Source organism: Sminthopsis crassicaudata, chromosome 5, assembly GCF_048593235.1.
Source record: "Sminthopsis crassicaudata isolate SCR6 chromosome 5, ASM4859323v1, whole genome shotgun sequence".
Classification (NCBI taxonomy): domain Eukaryota; kingdom Metazoa; phylum Chordata; class Mammalia; order Dasyuromorphia; family Dasyuridae; genus Sminthopsis; species Sminthopsis crassicaudata.
Window position 1 is genome coordinate 190,613,421 of NC_133621.1, and position 23,554 is coordinate 190,636,974.

At 37.5% G+C, this 23,554-nt stretch overlaps 1 protein-coding gene across 1 annotated transcript; it reads right to left on the minus strand.

Moving 5' to 3' along the window:
* Positions 1-247: 247 nt before the first annotated feature.
* On the minus strand, positions 248-21,830 carry GPRC5A (G protein-coupled receptor class C group 5 member A). Its single transcript, XM_074269134.1, has 4 exons — positions 21,678-21,830; positions 6,256-7,193; positions 4,069-4,127; positions 248-3,588 (listed from the first exon to the last, which is right to left on the minus strand). The coding sequence occupies exons 2-4, from the start codon at positions 7,172-7,174 to the stop codon at positions 3,505-3,507; spliced, it is 1,062 nt and encodes a 353-aa protein (XP_074125235.1). The 5' UTR covers positions 7,175-7,193; positions 21,678-21,830; the 3' UTR covers positions 248-3,504.
* Positions 21,831-23,554: the final 1,724 nt, after the last annotated feature.

Genomic DNA, 23,554 nt, shown 5'->3' on the forward strand with positions numbered 1-23,554 from the left:
GACTCTCTAACACATTGGATGGTTTTAAAATCTAAAGAAAAAAAATATAGCCTAGATGGATAGGCCTTTCAGCAGCTTCTTGGATGATAGTGTGTCCAAGAGATGGACAATGGAGGAAGTAATTAATTGAACCTGCAAAAATTAAACGAATAATCCCACTGTGGGATACACAAACTTTGAGAGTAGCAGTTTATCCCTCCCCCAGACCATGAGTCTTTTTTTTTTCTTTTCCATCGGTTTAATACTGTTTTTTATTTTTTTATAAAACTTTATTTTCAAAACATATGCATAGATTCCAACATTCACCCTTGCAAAACTTTGTTTTCAAAGTTTTTCCCCTCTCTTCCCCCCACCCCCTCCCTTAGACAGCAAGCAATCCAATATATGTTAAATATGTGCAATTCTTCTATACATATTTCCACAAATATCATGCTGCACAAGAAAAATCAGATCAAAAAGGAAAAAAATGAGAAAGCAAACAAAATGCAAGCAAACAGTAGCAAAAAAAGTGAAAATACTATGTTGTGATCTACACTCAGTCCCCATAGTCCTCTCTCTGGGTTTAGATGGCTCACTTCATCAAGACCATTGGAATTGGCCTGAATCACCACATTGTTGAAAAGAACCACATCCATCACAGTTGATCATCATATAATCTCGTTGTTGCTGTGTACAATGTCCTCTTGGTTCTACTCACTTCTCTTAGCATCAGCACTGTAAGTATCTCCAGTCCTTTCTGAAATCATCCTGATGATCATTTCTTATAGAACAATAATATTCCATTACATTCTTATATCATAACATACTCAGCCATTCTCCAATTGATGGCCATCTACTCATTTTCCAGTTTCTTGCCATTACAAAAAGACCTGCTACGAACATTTTTGCACACGTGGGTTCTTTTCCCTTTTTTATGATCTCTTTATGATCTACTAGGATACAGACCCAGTAGAGACTGCTGGACCAAAGGGTATGCAGTTTTATAGTCCTTTGGGCACAGTTCCAGATAGCTCTCCAGAAAGGTTGGATCACTTCACAACTCTACCAAGAAGCATTATGTCCCAGTTTTCCCACTTCCCCTCCAACATTCATCATTATCTTTTCTTGTCATCTTAGCCAATCTGAGAGATGTGTAGTGCAGACCATGAGTCTTGCTTCTAAACCAGTTCTCATAGCTATCATCCAAGCAAATAACTCCTGTGGAAAGGAAATCAATCGTCCCTACTTACTACCATCTCCAGAGTAGACAAACCAGCCTAGCAGAAGCATCATGAAACCCTGATGTAGCATGAGCCACATAAATTAAACTACCACCACAAACTTGACCACCAATTCTCCTCAAACTCTGATGGATATGGCTTAGGACTCTGATTCAAGAGCCTTGGGAGTCTCTGTGAATATAGACATCAGTACCTTGCCTGTTTCATTATTTTATTTTTCATTTTAGTAAAGGAAATGAATCTGGAGGTTGTAGCCTTCTGAGTTTTAAAAGGTCAGGAGAACAAGCATCTGGGAATCTCGGGAGTCCAGGAATATGTAAATCCAGCAATTAAAATCAGTTTTGGATTTTGCAGCCTCCCAGGCTACAAATGAGTTCTTTAGAAATTCAGCCTACCATATCAGCACTTGAATTGCCACTTCTGAACATGAACTTTGGCAAGAGTGATGCTATATAGAAATTGCTAATTTTGAGCCCTTTCTTTCCAGAGACCAAAGTGATAAAAGGGAGAATATGTCCACAAAATATAGGGGCAAATATTTGTACTTTTGTTCTTGCTATATCTTCAAAATAAATATCCCTTTCTAGAAACTAATTTATATTAAATAGTCAAATACAAATTGACTATTAGACACTGGTAACCAAGAGTAGGAAAATAACTAGTAGAAACTCGAGTTAATGACATTAGAGAAAGGGGTAACCCTAGAAAGTTGATGGGAAGATATAACTGGATCTGGGATATTGTTCTCATAGAATACTTGCTACATTAGAATTATTAAAAACAATGGTCTCCTGATAACCCCTGAATACACATCTAGGCATAGATAATCCTTCTTGTAAGAGGATGATAAAGGAGCAATAGAACCTAAAATTGCAAACCAATAGTACTAAAACACTATACTACCCAGCCCTAATCTCTCTTCTCCCCATCCCTTTTAGCAAGAAATATTAAAGCTGTACATTGGTAGACGAACGCCATATGGCTTAGGCTAGAGTTTAGTTGTTATTCCCTAAAAAGCATGATAATCCAATGACTATCCTGGCTTTATACAAACTGGCTACCCATTTTCCTGGAAAGAAGCATTCTGACCACTTCACTGGGGAAGACACTCATGTCCCAAATGTGGAGAGGAGAAAGGAAGATGCAGCTTCTCTGCTGAATTCAGATCCATCAGGAAAGAGCTTCACTCCATCAAGTTCTTGCCCAAAGTTGAGCAAGAGTTTGTTTTAGCTTCCAGAAGAGATAATCCCCACAACTTGCTCTAATCATGGAAGGGGTGGAGAATAAATTACTTCAGTTACTAACTCACCTTTTATTATTCATTCCATTTGATAAATGATCAATAACTTATTATATATAATGAAAGTCTACCTACATTAGTAAACACTAACCACACATGTACTGAACAGGGAGGGTTAAAGGCAATATTAGACTATTTACAGAGGATGCGCAATTAGGTTTAGGAATGAGAGTCAGTGCCTCAACTTTGCTTCCAAAACAGAGCAAATTCTTCTGAGAGAAGAGCATCAGACTTATTCAAGCAAGAGACATCTGGAAGGGGAATTCCAGACAAAATTTAGACTTGGAATTTAATGGGAAACAAATGGAGGGTTTGGCCTTTGAAATAATGCCAAGGAAAAGAAGAGGTCAGTATGGGCAGGTCTGTGGAGATTGCTAAATCTAGAGTGGCAGGGGAAGTCCATTGTGCCCTTAGAGAAAGAAAAATGTAAGGGAGTTGGTTGAGGGAGTGGCCGGGGTAAATTAAGGCAGGCATGAATTGGGATGGCTGGTTTTGGTCCTTTGTGGCTTAGACTCAGTTTTTTGATCCTGTTCTTTCACAAAGACCATGGATCACCACAAAAACAGCTAGGCAATCTGCCTGAGAAGAATGAGTTGAATTTATAAAGTTCAATGAACCAAAAATATGTATTCAGAATGATCAAGTTGGAGGTCACTCATATACTGAAATGGGGGCCTCCCTCACCTAGCTGGACATTCTAATCCTGAGTTGACAAAAATTACTTGTGAAAGAAAATATTCTGGGGTGGGGACCGGAGAAAGAAATATACAACATTGACCAGAACATCAGCCTGGTTTGCCCCCTTCTTTCCAAGAGTTGGGAGAAAGTTGAGGCTAGGAGAGAAGGAGATTTTCCCACAACCCCCACTGTTAATCAGTTTCTTTGGCATATTTGGGGCTTATCCCATTTCTTTGTAAACCCTTCAGCTGTTTCGGCTGTTGTTTTGTATTTATCTTCTCATCTGGCATGGTGACATTAATTGTCTTATTTCCTTCCACCATAATCATCATAGGGGCTTGATCGGGTCTTGGGTCGTGGAATTGAGAAATCTTTTTGAGAATCCCGACTCTGAAAAAAAGAAATAATGTTAATATTAAACTAGTAACAATGTTGTTATTAAACTGAGAGTGCTAGGAGGTATAGTGGTTAGAGTACCAGGCCTAGAGTCAGGAAAATCTGGCATTTACTAGCTGTGTGATCCTAGACAAAACATTTAATTTCTGTTTGCCTCAGTTTTCTCATCTCTAAAATGGGGGAACTCATTTCTCAGGGTTGTTGTTAAAATCAAATAAGACCATTATTGTGAAACACCTGCACATAACAGGTGTTATATCATTTTAATTTTTATAAAACTTAGCCCAGATTTTATTGAAAAAAACATATGAGAACCCCTTTAGTCTAGTTTTTCCTTCAATCACAGTCTCTTCCAGGGTATCCTGACTGAAAGAAGAATTGAATCTATACTTTTGGATCTAGAGTCCTAATTAGCATAAGAGATAGTTCTGATGCCCAGTGCCATAGGGGAAGAAAGGAAAGGGAACAATTTACCTGCAGCTGAAAATGCGTAGAGTATGGAGCATAGAGGGTGCTTCCAGGACTTTCAGGACCTTTAAGAGAGAAAAAGGGGGAAAAATCATATTTCTATGTCATATTACATCATGTGCTAGAGAAGCAAATCAAAGATGTCCTTTGATCTTAGCATTGCCTCTCTTCCAAGGAAGTCTCCAAAAATACTTTCCCAAAGTCTTTGAATATTTCTATGGCAGGTATCTAGAACTCTGGGACTGGGTAGAGGAAGTCCTGCATTTAAAACTAGCCTTAGACTCAGAGCAGCTGTGTGATCCTGATCAAGTCATTTTTATATATTTGCTTCAGTTTTCTCCTCTGTAAAATGGGGATAACACTTTCCTTTCAAGGTTATAGTGGGGATCAAATGAGATAACATTTGTAAAATTTAGCACAATGCCTAGGACATAGTAAACACTACATAAATGTTAGTTATCATCATCATCACTATTACTATTATTATTATTATTGATATAATCTTCAGGGTCCCAAAAAGGTTCTATGGGTGAATTCCACTCTTGGTTTTAACCCATTTTTACTTTCCTAGATTAACAGAAGCATGCAAAGAATATATATATTTGTGTCTAATGGTGGCCATCTCTAGGGCAGGGGAAAGGAGAGTAAAGAATTGTAATAACTTTGTTGTCTATTTAAAAGGAATAGCAAATTGTAGATTTTGCAGTTTCATGTGCATTCATCTTTTTGTTATACTATGTTTTGGAAATGCTTGTTTTATTCCACAAATTAAACATAAAATAAATTTAAATAGAAAAAAAAATAGTAAAATAATCCTTTTGAATTTTTTACTGAAAACCCTGTTCTATGTATAGTGGAGCAAACAGAGCTTCTAAAGCTGGGGAAAGTTATGGCATTGGAAATACTGTAATGCTATGTACCCTGGCACATAGTAGGTAACATTTCAGTTAAAATTTTAAGCCTTTCACCAAAATTTACCTGCTTGTGAACATCTGGAGACAGAAAGAGTGAGAATTTAAAAAATACTTCTTCCCTCTCCTCCAAAAACCTCTCCCTGCACACACACCCTTTTCATCATTGCCTTTGTCTCATCATCCTTCCAAGTGATTATTGGGGAACCACAATAATCCTGAGAAATAAGCCAGGAGGGATTGTTTCTCAGGGCTATGGCACTGTGGAGGGCAGGCTCACTGGTGACTGAGAACAGACCCAACTAGTCTGCCCTGAAAAGTCTTAACCTCTAGTCCCCAAACCATCTACTGGTCTGGTTAGGTAAAATTGTCTTTCACACCAAGGATAGCCCAAAACTTTACTACTGTCAAGGGCAAGCTCCAGATGTAGGCAAATTTCTATTAGTATATCATCTTTCTCCCAAGAAGTCAGTGATTGAATTCCATCTTTTTGTTGTTGCTTCAATCATGAACCTTTTTGAGTAGTTTTCTTAGCAAGGACACTGAAGTGGTTTGCTATTTCCTTTTCCATCCCATTTTGCAGATAAGAACATTGAGGCAGTTAAATAACTTGCTAGGATCACACAGCTAGTAAGTGTCTGAGATAAAATCTGAACTCCAGGAGATGGATCTTCTTGACTTCAGCCTGGCACTGTATCCACTGTGCCATCTGGCTACCCTTCCCTACTAACAAAATCTAGATTCTAGTTCCAGATAACAGTCATGTGTCCTTGATTAGTTATTTGAACTACCTATGTTTTTACTAATACCTCACAGAATTGTTACGAGGATAAAATAAGAGTTTTCCCCTCTGTCATGAATAGGATGAAATAAATGATAATAGATGGCAATAAACTAAAAAATACTACACAGCTATGGAACTTTTTAAAAATTATATCTATTAAATTGGGATAATAATACCTGCTTTCTTTACCCCATAATTCTTTGGTAAATGTTCTATGAGGTCATTTGTTAAAGTGCTATAAAACTCAGAAAGAGTCATTTAAATATTGGGAATTATATTTGACAAGTAACTATGGTACCATGGAAAGAATACTGGATTAAGAATAAAAATATCTGTTGTTTTTTAGTTACTAGCTTTGTGACTTTAGACAAGTCATTTGAATTTTCTATGCCTAGTTTCCCTAATCTATAAAATGAGAGTCATACTATATGACACTACAGTTTTCAAATTCTAATCATCTTTTCCCACTCCTTGTGTAAGTGAATTTCCACACATTACCTTGAGTGATTTCCTCTTGCAAGTAGGCTCTGTTCTCCATGCCATAGCTCTGTTTCATGAATTGAGGTTTACAAAGGTTGTCTTCCACAGGGTAGTCTCTTGGGTTACGTTGCTTGGTGAGGAGGATAAACTCAGGCAAAATGTACGTTAATAGGAAGACCCAGCCATTGGCAACCAAGGCAGTGCTGAGGATGGTATCATCCCAAATTTCCTCAAAGGTTTCATGTAAAAGCAAAGTAATCCAGGCTATCCAGATGGCGATGGAGAAAACCATGGTTATGTAGATGTGTGCACCATGTCGCTTCCAACCAGAAAAGGAACCACAGAAGGTGGATAAAGACATGAAGAAGGTGAAAGCCATCAAAAAGAGGACATAGATCAGCAACATTACAAAGTCTTCATTGAGTTGGGTTCTTGGCATTTTAGGAAAAAGTTGAATATTGGTCCTGTTCATGTTGATGACAACGTACTCAACAGCAATGATGTCCTGAACCAAGCTGAAGCCCAAGGCCAAGCCTAGAGTCATCAGTACTGAGAGGGGCTTCTTCCCTCGGACCAACTTGGCCAAGGTGAACGTATGTGCTAGTAGACAAGAGAAGCAGAGAGCAAAGAGCACCCCAAAGAGAAAGAATCGAGCAGACCAAGTCTTCTCACTGAGCTTGATGATGAAAGCAAAGGTAAGACCAAAGAGACCCATCACACCTAAGAGAAAGAGAAACTGGGTGGGAAGGACTTTTCTGCGACTGGAGTCCTGGACCTTGCAGATGAGAATAAGAAGAGATAACATGAAGGCGATTGAGGTCACAACTCCAGCTGCTGCAAGTGCCTCTAGCACAATCCCCCAAGGCTTGTCCGTGTCACAGAGCTTATAGTATATGGAGGCTGAATTGAATTTGCATTTCTGTGAAGCAGAAGCCATGATGATTGAAACAGTAGTCCTAGACAGAAGAAAAAGAGAAAAAAAAAGGAGTAAAACATTAATAGTTACAGAAGACCCAGTTAAATATATGAGGGTGATAGAAAGATGTTTTCTCTCTGATAATAATTTGGACAGATCTTTTAAAGTAAACCTCATATTTATAAAAATTAACTTAATTAAATATATATGAATATGTATATATACATAAATACACACAGATATATATATATATATATGCATACACGTGTACATAAATTATACATAAGATGCTGTCCTGTCCTAAAATCAAAGAACTCATTCTTTAATCCCTTGGTTCCAAAGTTTAATATCATGACCATTTTCCCAGAAACCACCTGGTGCACCAGGAGAGACATGAGAAGTCCTTGATATCCAAGGAAATAGATTGGGATCAAAAGAAGTAGTCATCTAGCTACCTTTTCAGCTACTTTTGTTTGCCTACAAAAAGCAATCAGGCAGAGGCTTCTGGAGCCTCCAGCCAGAGCAAAGGTAAAATCTCTAATCCTCTTCTTCCTGAATCCTGGCTCTGAATCTCCTCGAGCTTCCCTGAAGTTCTCCTGGGAAGTCTTGTCCTTATCCCAATCCGGAAAACAGAAATCAAACTCAGGAAGAACTGGGTTAGAGTTCTGTCTTTGATATTAACTGGCTATGTGATCCTGAACAAGTCTTTTAACCTCTTGGTACCTCCAGGCAACTCTTTAAGACTATAAATTACAGAACAAGTGTTGATCCATATTGACAGAAGGAGCATCAGTCGGTCAATTAATAAACATTTATTAAGCACCTACTATGTATTGGGCAATGTACTAAGTATTGTTCAATGAGAGAGACAACATACAAACAAATGCATACAAAGGAAACTCTATACAATATAATAATAGGAAATTATTAGCAGTTGGGAAGGCACTAGAATTAAGAGGGCCTGGAGAAGGCTTCCAATAAAAGAAAAGGTTTTAGTTGGGACTTAAAGGAATATCCTCAGTGGGAAAAAAGAAATCACAGATGCCCAACCAAAAAAGCAAGGTCTACCCACATCTCTAACTGTTCTAAAAGGGTTAAGTCTGGTGTTGATTTTGTTATGTCTTCATGCTTTACACAACTTTGCTTTAAAACAATCACCATTAATGTGGATCAAATCATAAATTACTAAGATGTTTTCAGTGACACGTTCTCTAAATAACAGGAAAACAATGTGATTAATAAATTTACTGGTACATTTCATTCAGCAAATATTTTTGATTGTTATTGTCTTCAGAAAACAATGAAAGAAACAACTAATTGATTTTCATTTTTCCACCTCTAGACACCTACCCGAGCTTATGAGGCCATATTTCATATTTTAGATATTTGCCATCCTTCCATTACTTGGGATTGATACTTTCTTTGTCTTGTACTGAAACATCTTTACATCAGGCTAACAATAATTCATATCTGAGACTCAAAGCCCATCCTTCATTTGCCATCCTCCCATTGCTTGGGATTGGTGCTTTCTTTGCCTTCACCTCTTTCTAGACAGGCTTCAGATTATCAGCATCCTTCTTAAAAGGGAACACCTCAAAGCTGGACAGGATTTTACAAAAAAATGTTTTGAATAGTATAGGTCTATGTAGTCCTAAAAACTATGGATTAGCCTTTGAGGATTCTATTATCTCATATGGAGCATGCAGTCTACTAAAATACTCAGATTTTTTTTCAAATAAACTATAGACTAACTATTATACTGATGAAGTCTGTTTTTTACTTTGTATATGACTTTACATTTTTCCCAAATTTTATCATCATTCAGCCCAAAATCTTGCCCTGTAAAGATCTTTTTGAATCCTGATTGTCACAATCGATGTGTTAAGTTCAGCTTTGTGTCATCTGCAAATATGATAAACGTTCCCTCTTGTTTTTTATCCAAGTAACTGAGAAAAATCATAAATAACATAAAATTAATCACAGAATCTTATGGAATTCCACTAGAGACCTTCCAAGTCAACATCAAAACATGAATGTTCTTTGCTTCTGACAATTCAACCTGTTCTGAATCAACACAAATATACTAATGCTCTCACAACCCTCTTTTTTCTTCATAAGAAGAGCAAATTAGACTCTGTCAAATATTCTACTAAATGTAAACTGTTTTCATTTTTGTTTTTCTTCCCAGGTTATTTTTGCCTTCTGAATCCAATTCTTCCTGTGCAACAAGAAATTCGGTTCTGCACACATATATTGTATCTAGGATATACAATAACACATTTAACATGTATGGGACTGCCTGCCATCTAGGGGAGAGGGTGGAGGGAAGGAGGGAAAATTCGGAATAGATATGAATGCAAGGGATAATGTAAAAAAATTACCCATGCATATATACTGTCAAAAAATGTTATAATTATAAAATTAATTTTTAAAATGTAAAAAAAGAAAAGAAAGCTAACTGGGCCTCAGGAAAGGAGACAAAACTTTGAAAGAGATAATAAAGGATTCAGACTTAAAAAATATATTCTACGAAAATCTAGATAAATAGTATCTAGAAACAATCTTCTTACCTACTTGTAAAATAATATTATCAAAAAAGGAAATGACATTAGTCTAGTAATGAAATTAAAGAAGATTTTCTGGCTTTTGTAATTACAGTTTTCTTTTCTTACACGTTCACTAACCATCCTTTTAAAAGTACCTTCTAGATTTTTGCCAGGGATTCCAGACTCCATCCTCCTCCGTTTAAAAAAAAAAAAATTGTTATCATGTAATCATAGACATAGAGCGGAAAGGAACTCTATAGACCATCTAGTCCAAATATCTCTTTTTACAGATGAAGACATTAAAGTTTATAAAGGCAAATTTAAATCCAGGCTCTTTGTCTCTAAATTCACTGTTTTTCCCATTATTCCTTGCCTATCTGGGGTCCAATGATACCTCCTTAATCATTCAAAAATCTCTAATAATAATGGTCCAGCAATCACATCTGCCAAACTTTTCAGTACCCTAGGATACTGTTAATCCGAGTCTAGTTTCTGAATTTTTTAAGAGCAGCTAAGAACTCTCTTACTCTCTACAAATTTATTACTAGCTCTCTGTATAGGTCATTTCTTTTTATTCTGTCTTTTCTAGTTCTCTTTTTTTGAAGCAATGAGGGTTAAGTGACTTGCCCATGTTCACACAACTAATAAGTGTCTGAGGTCAGATCCTCCTGATTCTAAAGCCAGCACTCTATCCACTGTGCCACCTAGCTGCCCCTCATTCTCTTTTTCAGAAAAAAAAAATAAATAAAAACAAGTAAAGTAAGAGTCTCAAGGCTCCACCTTCAATCTGTCATCAAGAGAGGAGGTAGCAAAATCCACCAAGGGATAATCAAGAAAGAGTACATCAATCCAGTTACACAAGCCTTATTTCCCTCATATGAGTCAGGCTATATGAGTCAGAGTTCTGCTTTTTTTTTTTTTTTAAGCCTATCTCCCAAGAAATTATTTTCATTCCTTCCTAGTTTCCCGTTGCCTGTGATGCCAAAATCCTAGCAGATTAAGGACAACAGTGAATGGTTATATTGGGAAAACTTTGGGAGAGCAGTGCAGTTGTTCTGGAAAAGATGAATAATATAATGGGTCATAATGGACCTATCATAGATATTACTACAAAGCTCCATGGGCAGCTTAAAATCAAATTTAATTCAACAAACATTTATTAAGTCTCCACTAAATGCAAAGCAACGTACTAAAAAGCAGCTAGACTTCATTTCGGGCCGAATGGCTTCTCTACAGAGTACCATGAGTTATGATAACTTATCTTAGCTAGCTACTCATATCTTATTCTTTGGGTATTTCTTTTATTAAAGCTTCTATATTTTCTTGTCAGTATTGTTTTAATTTTAAATAACAGAATCCTGTTTCTAATTCCTACCTACACAATACATTGTCACATGAATAAACTTTCAGACTTCTAACTTTTTTTTCCTGTTTACTGTTGAAAGTAATTGTTGTGAGGAGGAAGTTCTGACTATAAACCAATAGCATTAACATTTGTGTGATTCTGAAGTCACGTTTCAAAGGATAAGACCTTTTTCCAGGAGCAAATAGTTGACCCAGGAAAAACGTTCTCCAATTCCTTAGTTTCTAACCTTCTTGTTGGAAATAGTTTGGAGGGGATATTCGTTCGGATAGGAATTGGACTATATGACGTCAAAGGCTCCTTCCTATCCCAAGATTCTGTGATTTATATCATAAACAGTCCCTCCCTTCTTCCACCAGCATACCAACAGCATGCTCTCAACCAGGAAGTCATGTGTTACTCAGAAAAAAGGGAGGGAAGGGGCAATAGGAAAGGATCATCATGGCTAAAGAAAAGCATTAAGAATCTATACCTATTGTTAAAGGGACCAGAGTGGAAAAAAGATCAGGGAAAGAAGAATTCAAAGACAGAAAAGAATACCAGTTAGGTAAGCAACACATATTTTGTTAAGCATTCACTGTGTTCCAAATACTGGGCTAAGCATCCTGGGTACAAATACAAGCAAAAAGAAAAATAGTCCCTGCCTTCAAAGAGCTTACAGCTCTATCAGCAAAGTACCTGAGATAGTGAAGAAAGGGGAGCTCCTAGATAGGACCAAATCCTGGAACAAATGGAAGCTTAAATTAAGAAATAAAGGAACAAAGCCAAAATATGGAATCGGAGATGAATCTTGTCCTTCACCGATACCAGGAGTTAAGTAGATTGTTCAGGTGCAGGGAATGGGGAAGTTTTCACTATTAAAATGCTTTTCCACTGGTAATAATCTCAATCCAAAAGATCTCTGGTTGAAATGCAATTTTCTAGAGTAGAGTGGTTTATTTCTCTAGCAACCAAGAATGTGAAAGATGTCAAAGTAAGGTAGTACCTTAAGTCTGAATAAATATGCATACATACACACACATATAGTATATATATATACAGAGAGAGAGAGAGAGAGAGAGAGAGAGAGAGAGAGAGAGAGAGAGAGAGAGAGAGAGAGAGAGGTGTCCTTGGAAAAATGGGATATTCCAAAGAGGCAAGGAGAGATGGCTTTCCCAATTATGGACTTGAGTACAAATCCTTTTGATTGCTTTTTTTTCTATTGGGCCAATAAAGCCTGTCCTATATTAAATGTCTGACAATCCTGGGTATTTGCCCAGAATTTGAGGCTTATTTTCTTTTATTATGGAGACATAGACATTATAGGCGAATACTGATTCCCAAGGAAAATCCTGAGTTGAGATAGAATTAGATAAATTGTGATGTTGGAGGAAGAAAGAAAAAGAGTGACAAACTCCCAAGATTGTTTGAATCCCAGTCTGTGCTTTAAATCTGAGCAACGAGAGAGAGAGAGAGAGAGAGAGACAGAGAGAGAGACAGAGAGACAGAGAGAGACAGAGAGACAGAGAGAGACAGAGAGACAGAGAGAGAGAGACAGAGAGAGACAGAGAGAGAGAGACAGAGAGAGACAGAGAGAGAGAGACAGAGAGAGAGAGAGAGAGAGACAGAGAGAGACAGAGAGAGAGAGACAGAGAGAGACAGAGAGAGACAGAGAGAGAGAGAGAGAGAGAGAGAGAGAGAGAGAGAGAGAGAGATTCATAGAAATATATACACACACACATATATATATACTTATAGGTGTGTATATACATATGTATACATGCATATATACCTGGATAGATGTCCCTATATATACACATATGTATGTACTCTTCTATAAATGCATGTACATAAATTTATGCATATTAATTTACATATAACCTAAATTCCTTCCTAAATTCTAATTCCCAATCGCAAAATGCTTGCTTCACATTCAAAGCCAATGGCCTACATTAAGAATGTAAGCTTTTTGATTTTTCCTTTATATTTCCCAGGTCTAGCATAATACCTTGCACAATAAATATCTATTGAACACTAATTGTGAAATCTCTGTCTTCTGACTCCCAACATTTACTAAGTATCTGTACACCATACAAGTAAAAGAGAAAATGAGTCTGAGATCAAAGTATCTCCCAGACACTCTTTTTTGTCCAGTTTACTCAAGCTCATAGTAGACAGAACAATTTAGGAATAATAATAATAACCCACATGTATTTTGCACTTTAAGGTTTGCAAAGTATTTTATTCACAATGGTTGTGAAAGATAATCATTATTAAACCTGTTTTGTAATGTGATAAAGGAAATTAAGATTAACAAGATAAGTGATTTGCCTTTAATTATATAGCTGGTATCTGAAGTGGAAGTCAAACCCAGGTGTCCTGACTTCGGGTTTAGCACACTATAAACTACACCCTATGATCTCAATATACTTCTACTATTCTGCCTCTATCCCCCCCCAAAACACACACACACACACACACACACACACACACACACACACACACACATGTCTAATTGGCTAGACTTCATTGACCTTATTTCTTTGAGGTAACTCCACTGTGTACAGCAGTCAAAAGGAATAGGACAAAAAAGGATCCAGATTTTGTTCTGATATTTTCTCAAGAGAATGAGAAATAGAAGGAAGAAGGATATAAATGAAATAAGCAGAGGTGACATCTAAATATTAGAGATATGATTGATCATTTTTAATGAACATCCCTGGTATATAGTTCCTCTTGCTATTGCAGAAGAGGAAGAGGAGACAGAATTCCCTCTATTTTAAGCAAATGGAACAGGATCCCCCTGTCATTAACGTGTTTATTCTTTCACCCACTCAAATATTTTCTGAGAGGCTACATTTCAAGAAAAACATATTATAAATTTCTTCTACCTGATAACCCATGGAAGACATCTCCTTGAAAAAAAAATCTCTCCTTTTTTACAAGTTCCAGTTTTTCATGAACTTGATAATCTGTCCACATATTCCCTCTGAGTGATTGTAAGGAAATTTAGGGATCAGTAGTCAGAGGTGGGCAGGTCCAGTAACCAAGTCCAATTTAGGGAGCAAGTGGAATCACATTCCATGTCAGCTTAAAATTTCATTTCAGTTTTCAACACTTACTTCTCCCATTCCTTGATCTCTAAGAGTAGTTAGAGTCTGGCAGGAAGAATCCTTCCCTAATCTTTTCATTCATTCCCATGAAGATAATTGGTTTTTTGGCAGGTAATTTTAATTTTTTCTCATTATATCTTCATTTATTTTTTAATTAAAGCTTTTTACTTACAAAACATATGCATGGGTAATTTTTCCAACATTGATCTTTGCAAAACCTTTTGTCCAAATTTTCCCCTCCTTCTCCCCACCCTCTCCCCTAGCTGGCAGGTAGTCCAATACATGTTAAATATGTTTAAATATATGTTAAATCCAATATATGTATACATATTTATACAGTTATCTTGCTGTACAAGAAAAATCAGATCAAGAAGAAAAAAAAAAAAAAGAAAAACTGAGAAAGAAAACAAAATGCAAGCAAATAACAACAGAGAGAGGATGCTATGTTGTATTCCACATTCTGTTCCCACGGTTCTCTCTCTGGGTGAAGATGGCTCTCTTCATCACTGAGCAAGTGTAACTGATTTGAATCATTTCATTGTTGAGGAGAGCCACGTCCATCAGAATTGATCATCGTATAGTCTTGTTTTTGCCGTGTATAATGATCTCCTGGTTCTGCTCATTTCACTTAGTATCAGTTCATGTAAGTCTCTCCAGGTCTCTCTGAAATCATCCTGCTGATCATTTCATATAGAACAATAATATTCCATAGCATTCAAAGCCATTATTTATTCAGCCATTCTCCAATTGATGGACATCCACTCAGTTTCCAGTTTCTTGGCAGGTAATTTTAACTTTGGTAGGTAAATAAGGAGAACTAAATTTTGCAGCTCTCAAGACTAAGTAGGGTTTTGTCCAATGAACTTAACACTGATAACAGAGATTTTCCTAGAAGACCATATAGAAACTCTTCCTCCCCTAATGTCTTTGCCCTTCCTCTCTTGCCTTCACTTTGGTACCTGCAATGAATGTCTTAACAACTGGTCAAGAGGACCACAGAAGAGAGATTGTTCTTTGAAGTTGATGTGAGATAGATCCTTACAACCACTAAGCAGGAAAAAAAAAAAAGAATAAGTACTTTCTTTTTTCTAGAAGGTAAGGGAATAACAATTTACTTTCAGTTCTGATGTACCCTTCTCCACTGTAGAGGTGGGAGGGGACCATTAATTGTCTTTGAAGCATTATTTGAAACAATAACAATAATCACAATAATCATTGCTGTAAAAGGGGGCTTTTTCAACTACCTTTCATTACCAACATATGGTAAAATACCTCTTTCAAAAAAGTGCTAATTTATATTCCTGTGAGGTTCATATATTAAATTTTAGCAACACAGGATTTGGAATTGGAAAGCATCTTAGAGCCTTGTTTTATAGAGGAGGGGAGTAAAGGCTAGAGAGATTAAGTGATCACCCAGCTAATTCATAGAATAGCACAGAGACAGAATTCCAAACTGTTTCTTCTTATTCCAAATTTGTGCTTTTCCAAATCCCAGAAGTTAAATGAAGAATCTTAAATACACATTTTTGAGAGAAAAAACAAATTTTTAACGATTCAGCATGCTTACTTAGTTTTAGCATAAAAATGTTAATTAAGAATCACTGAAGAAGGCTCCTATGACAAGAAAAAGTACTGGACAGTGGATTAGGAAACCTGAGTTGAAAAACCAGCTCTGAGTCAATTTTATAAAAATACAACTCATTCCCAATTGAGAAATGGTCAAAGGATATGAACAGACAATTTTCAGAGGAAGAAGTCAAAGCCATTTACAGACATATAAAAATGCTTTAAATCACTAGTGATTAGACAAATGCAAATTAAAACAACTCTGAGGTACCACCTCACACTTATCGGTTTGACTAAGATGACAGGGAATGATAATGATAAATGTTGGAAAGGAAGTGGCAAAACTGGTACATTAACATATTGTTGGTGGAGTTTTGACATTCTGGAGAACAATTTGGAACTATGCCCACAGGGCTATAAAAATTGTGCATATTCTTTGATCCAGCATTGCCACTACTAGGTCTCTATCCCAAAGAAATCATAAAAAAGAAAGAAAAAAAAAAAAACCCACAGGTGCAAAAATGTCTGTAGCAGCTCTTTTTGTGATGGCAAGGAATTAGAAATTGAGTGATGATCATCAATTGGGGAATAGTTGCATAAGTTATGGTATATGAATATAGTAGAATATTATTGTCTATAAGAAATAATTTCAAAAAAGCCTGTTAAGACTTCCACGGATTGATGCTGAGTGAAATGAGCAGAACCAGAAGAACACTGTATATAGTAACAGCAAGATTGTGTGATAATCAACTATGATAGACTTAGCTCCTCTCAGCAATGTGGTGATCCAAGACAATTCCAATAGGCTTGAGATGGAAAATGCCATCTGTATCCAGAGGAAAAACTATGGAGACTGAATGTGGGATCAGAGCATCCTATTTTCGCTTTTTGGGGTTTTTTTTCTTTCGTATGGTTTTTCCTTCTATTTCTGGTTTTTTGTTCCCAATATGATTAATATGGAAATGTTAAATTGATTATACATGTATAAGCTATATCAAATTCCTTAATGCTTTGGGGAGAAGGAGGTAATGGAGGAAGAAAAAAATTGTAATAAATCTTATGAAAATGAATGTTGAAAACTATCTTTAAATGTAATTGGAAAAATAAAATATTATTAAAAGAAAGTCTTCTCCTTCCATTAGGCTTTCTGGAACTCTGTTCTAATCATGAACAAACACTCAGAAACCTTGTTTCCTCCTGAAGATCCAGATTCATCATTAATCTTTCATCCTGGTGCTCCTTCTCCTATGAAGAGGAATAGACATTCTCTGTTTTTTATTGTTGCTTTCAGATCTTCAGCAACTTCTCCTTTTTTTTGAGATTCTGGTTATCTCTCTATCTCACCCAACTCAGACACTATTTGTGGTAATCTATCAACATGCAATCTCTTTTTTCTCAAGAATTTCAGTATCTGGCTCAGGCTTTCTTTCCACAGAACCGGCCCTCATACTTAGAGATTTCAATCTGTATACACATTGATGCCCCCTCTAACACCATACCCTCCCAATTCATCACAGAATATGAGAATTAGCAATGACCTCAGAGTGAATGTAGTTTCATCCACATCTGAAAAAGCAAACTTTCTACAAGATATGCAGAGCTCAATGACAGGGAATCCATGACCTACAGAAGCAACCCGTTCTGTTTGAGCAACTGCAATTATTAGGATGCTTTTCCTTCCATCAAACCTGAAATTACTTCTATGTATTTTCCACCCTTAGCTCTGTTTTCTATTCTCTTACATTCAATTATAAAAATGTCTTCTTCCTCTAAAACTCGTGACAGTCATCCAAATACTTGAAGATAGTAATGATCTTCCCACTAAGCCTTCTTTTTTCCAAGTTCAACCAGTCCAAATTTCTTCACTTGGTCCTTTGACAACAAAGTCTTGCAGTTCTCTCACCATCCAAAGGAACAGTACTCATATGATATTGATACATTGAGAAATACCCTTTGATCATTTATGTGTTGAAGAATAGATTGGTTTATATAATAAGATATATAATAATTGGTTTCTATAAGAAGAGATTGGTTTATATAATCTCTGTGTCTTCCAACACTTAAATACTATGATATGATATCAATGTTATCTTTTTAATTAAATGTTGTTTCTTGTACTAGAAATTTCTTGTATAATTTTCTTGTACTTTAAATTTCATCAAAAATTTCTTAAGTACTTATTTTGTACAAAGGACTGCTCTCTCTTTCTTGTTGAATACATTGTTTTCTGTCTAGTATATTCTCAGTAAATGTTGAATAACTTAATGTTGTCCTTATAATTAACATCAGTTACTCATTAGTTACCATAAGTGCAGGACCCTCTGTACATAGCAATCTCTGAAATGATATCCAGGTGTCATTTCTTCTTAGAAAGGGGTGGGATTCCTTTGGGCATAATCCTACTCCAGACATTGGTACCATCTCCATGGAAATTGAGAATCAAAAAATGGCACATATCCAAAAAAAATCTTATAAGAATTCTATAAAACATTTATTGAAATATGTTAATCCAGAAAGGTAATTAACGAAAAATGTCTGACTAAAACAAGAGGATTGAGTTTCGTCATATATCATTTGTGAGAAAATTATCCAGCAAAAGCCACCAAAAGATCAAATACCTCTCCAGATAACTGCTAATCTCATCAGAACAAAAATAAACTAATATGGACTTTATTATGAGAAGCAAAAAGTAGAACACTGGACAACATTAGAAAAGAAATCAGGAAAGCACCTAGTGTCTAGTATTAGTATATTCTACAGCTACCTAACCCAGCACTGTGAAACTGCCTCTCTTCTCTTCATGTGAATTCCAAAGTAATTGTCCATCAGGCCAAAATTCCAGAATTAGAACTCACCTAGAAGACCGAAGCAATGGACTTTCTTGTATTCTCAAATTAGGATTCCTCAAACTGGAGAACAAATAAGTCAGTGAGCATCCTGGGAGCAGAGAGTGAGAAGTAAATTGCTATAACAGTATTTCTTCTCAAAGATAAACCACTGCCAGAAAAAAATAACCAGGAAAATTCTGCAGAAGTAGGGCTAAATCTTAAACTATGCCCTGACTTGCCAAGAAGTTCATAGTAAGACAATACAAATCTGAGGTGAATATGAAATATTTATTCAACAGTTGCACAAAGTGTTTAAAATACGTTAATACATCTTTATTAGTTTTTTCCTTTAAGCAATTCTTTTGAGATTGAGAAAATAAATAGATCTTTTATATCTGTCATCTGCTACTTTGTCCATTGAGTACTTTTCTAGAAGGGATGCTTTTGATCCCTTCAGGGGTAGATTCTAGATCTGAGCATACTTAAATTTTGTGAAAAAGAGATTTTCCCAGAAGTTCCACTCAGGAATGGGGATGTAATGAAGGATAGAGTAGGGGGAAAGACTGACTTACCTTGGAATCAAATTCAGACTGTATAAATCTAGATCTGAAGCCCTTTTTGTTTTAAGAATCTGTACCTTGGGCCACAGGTGACAATAGAATTATCATATTTGAATATCAGAGATAAAAGTATCCATAGAGTTCATCTAATCCTATAGAAAGGGATCTCTGCCCTATACAGAGAGATTTAGAAAACCACAAATTAATATTATCTATGTTGCATTGTATTTTTATTTCTTTTGTTAAACATTTCCCCAATATCTCTTAATCTGGTTTGATCTCAGATTGACTTTCCACACTTTGAATCTTCCATTTTCTAAATGAGGAAAAATGAAGCCTAGAGAGGCCAAGTGAATTGCCCAAAATTACAAAACTAATCGATCTAATTAGATGGCCCAGTTGATAGAAGGCTAGGCCCGGAGACGGGAAGACCCAAATTCAAATCCAACCTCAGTCACACACTAGCTATGTGATCCTGGGCAAGTCATTTAGGCTGTTTACCTTAATCCACCAGCCACGGAAATGGAAAACCACTCTAGTATCTTTGCCAAGAAAATGCCATGAACAGTATGATCCACAGATTCAGACAGTACGGAACAAAAGCACAGATAATAGTTTAGCAAAGAAACTAGAACCTACCTTCTTGATACACTTTTCTTCTAAACTGCAGCTTAACTGTGGTTCATATGGGGTCTCATAACTGAATGTGGGGGTATATATATATATATATATATATATATATATATATATATATATATACCTCTCCAGCTAACTGCTAACCTCATCAGAACTCAAATAAGCTAATATGGACTTTATGATCAGAAAAGCAAAAACTAGGATACTAGAAAACATTAGGAAAGAAATCAGTAGTGTCTAGTGTTAGTACATTCTATAGCTATCTTCTCCAGCACTGTGAAACTGCCTCTCTTCTCTACATGTGAATGTATATATATATATATATATATATATATATATATATATATATATATATATATATATGTATATGTATATGTATATATGTATGTATATACATACATACATACATACATACATGGGTTATGTAAAAAAATTTTCTGCTGATAAGGGATTGCAAGTAGAAAAAAGTTGAAGAAGCCCTGCACTAAACCACACTGAACTGCTATAATCTTCCTTGGCCAGATCTCCTGTTTGAGTGCTAAAGAACTCTGTGGGTTTACACACCCTTGGGAGGGACTCTTTTATGTACCAATGTACCACCTAGTGTCCCTCACCTCTCTCCACCAGGAGGCTACAACCAACATACACCTGGAGGGTGCGGCTCTCATAGCTTCAGTAAACTAATCCCCTACCAAGTAGAATCTATTCTGACCCCCTTCCATGGGCCTCAACCCCTTAAGCACTCCTAGAAAGAGAATCTGCAGTGATGAGAATATCCCCTTCAACAAATTAGTACTCACCCTTATATCTAGCTCTCTGAAGCTTTCAAAAGTTCTGCCCCAGGAATTGATTTATACTAGTATTCTGCAGAGGAAGATAGCCTGATCAAAACACAAAACTGGAAGTCAAGACTTCCACAGGTCACCTAGTCCGTTCCTTTGACATGAAACAGACTTCCCTTTAACATGAACTTTTCCTTAGGGATGCTTATAGGTTCACTTTAATTAATCATAAAAGATAACTAATCAGAATATTTCAAATCATTAGCAGATAATCAGTTCATTGTAATCACTGTTTAGAAGTAGGAGCAGCGTGGAGCAAGGACTATCAGAACACGTGTACCCGTGTTATCTACAGCTAAATTTGTTTGCTCTCTTCTCTCCAGCCCCAGCCTGATTGTGATCTCTAAGCAAAGATTGTCTTGGCTTTTGCCACCCAATGGGATTAAAAGATCAAAGTACAATAGTCCACTTTTATATCAGGATATTTAGATCAGCATAGTTGGATATGTACCCTTTGGGATCTCTCACAGAGAATCAGAATGAAAAAAAGGAGGTCTTACTTTTCTAGGATGAAAAATAATGCTTTTCCACCTTGAGCACAGGGAAGATTACAGCTTACTGGAGAATTTATTGGGAAAAGAAAAAAAGAAAATTAAGCGCGAAGAAAACAAGGCACCGGGGACCAACCATCATTATTCTACCCTTCGATCATCGCCAGAAACTCTCCACTTCCCAGGCAGCTAAAGGTTTGTAATCCGAAAAAAATGGCTCCAAATGACCTAGTCAATTGTTTACGTCTACCTTGACCAAAGTTAGGGTATAGGTTTCTTGCAAGCTTTTCTCCTCCCTCAGAACTTCGTACCTGAGTCCCAGAAAATCAGAACCCTCGTTATGTTTTTGTTTTTAACTCTACTTCTGAGTCTTGAAAGTACAGCCAAAAAAGAATCAAACGTAAAACCAGCCAAAGAAATTCTTTTGAGAGTTTTTTCACGCAGGCAGACCTATCCCATTACAGGTTTTTCTGCCCTCGTTTTCTTCGGTCCCTCCGCGGTCCCCATCCTAGCATCCTGAGACTGTATCTCAAGCCCCAAGCTATTATTTAACTCCAAAAAAGCTACAGGGTAGTGTTGGCCCTCGTGGGCCTGACTTACCCCTGGCTTTGGGAAGTGGCTTGAAATTGGGGGATAATGGGCTCCTTCCAGAAACGTTAGTGTGTAGCCTTGGGCTCTCGGGCAGCAATCCCTCACTTGACCCCAGGAACAGTTATAAATGCAACTCAAGACGGAAGAGGGCGGGGAGTGGAGGGGAGGGAAAGAGCGAGCTCAGGGGTGGGGGAAAGGTGGAGGGGCGAGGACACGCCCACTCCAGCTCCACTGAACTTCATGCTGTTATGAAAATAAAGTCCTGGTGCCAGAGAATGAACTCAAAACTCCCTGACGTAAGCTGCACAGTCACCCCCGAAAGGGTGGGGATGGAACCTTATTCTTTCCCGGCCCAGCTGAATCAAGCGCGATTCATTAAGGCGGGCTTCCTTCCTCTGAGGCCCGTCGCTGAGCAAGAGGTGAAAGAGTAAGGTCTGGAGCAGCAATTCTCCCAGGCAGTTCACTGGGCAAGGAGGGGGATCCCTCGGGAGTCCGTTAACAGCCGGTGCGGCTCTCCCTGCATCCTTCCCCTGGCCCGAGCTTTCACCCACCCCAGGGAATCTGCTCCCCGCAGATGCTGTGCAACCTCGCCTGTGACCGCCGAGCATCTCCCGCTGTTCCGGAGTTGTTGATCATACAAGGGAAAGCTGCACCTGGGGCATCTAGTCAGTCCCATAGTCAGGGGCCCCGCAAGGACTTCTCACTTTGAGGTGGGAGAGAAGTGAAGAATTTGAATTCATGCTTCCGCTCAACTTTCTGTCCCGGGAGCTCAAAGCCTGAAAACCTCGGCCCTGGGCGCCCCCTCCTCCCTCTGGGCGGGAGAGAGGGGTGGCTCCCACTTTTCCCTCTACTCAGTCCCATCCCTTCCCTCCAGCGCTCCTTCCACCTGCACTGGGATGGAAGCCAGAGGAATACTGAGGATGAGAACAAGTGGCAGCTTCTCTTTCTGCTCGGGAGCCCTCAGTGAACAAGGGAAACCCCGGCCGTGAGATGTTACGATTACTCTTCAATTCAATTCGACCAGACAAATATTTAAGTGTTCTATACAATCAGATATCCAAATAATTAATAATAATAATAATAATAATAAATAAAACCTGTCGCTGCTCTTAGGGAGCTTCCATTTTACTGCCTGGACCGACGTATAAAAAGGAAGCCGGTTACTGACTATGGGACAATGCCGTCGGTGCTGCATATCAAGATTTTAGCAAGTCATTTGACTAAGTTTCAGACCAAGTCCTTGTGAAGAGGGCGGCCGGCCCGAGAGTATAATTAGACACACTCAGAACTGGTTAGTCATCGAGGGAGAGTGGTGAATAGAATGCCCCCCATTTATGATCCACTTGACTAGAGGATGCTAAAATGTTCAGCCACAGGAACTCCTAAATAGCATCTATCATACTGTAGAAGGGTTTTAACTTACACCATTAGAAAATCACAAGTCCCTGAAGTGCAGCCCTCCTTTACAGTATCAGGTTGAGTCCCCCAAAGAAGGGGTACTACTCCAATTTCAAGTACCTTTGAAAGGGTCATTACTTCTAAAACTAAATTCCAGGAGCCTCCAGTAGACACATTTAGCGCAAAACAGAAATACTTTGACAAGATGGCATCATTCCCCTCGAAGCCTGAAATGTACTCTTTATAAAAATACCCAACATCAACGGAGGATGATACACACCAACATATACTAATGGTGATCCACCTGAATAGGGATCCCATGAGCGCAAGGCAATTTGTCTCTGGGACTTCAAGATCTCTATGTCCTTTCTCTTTCTGAAGTGTCCTTATGTTACCTAACAATGTCTCTGCTGACAGCTTTATCATCTGGGATCCCTGCGACCTCTCTTCTAGGCAGGAAGGTGGACAAGTTTTTGCCACGTGCCAGG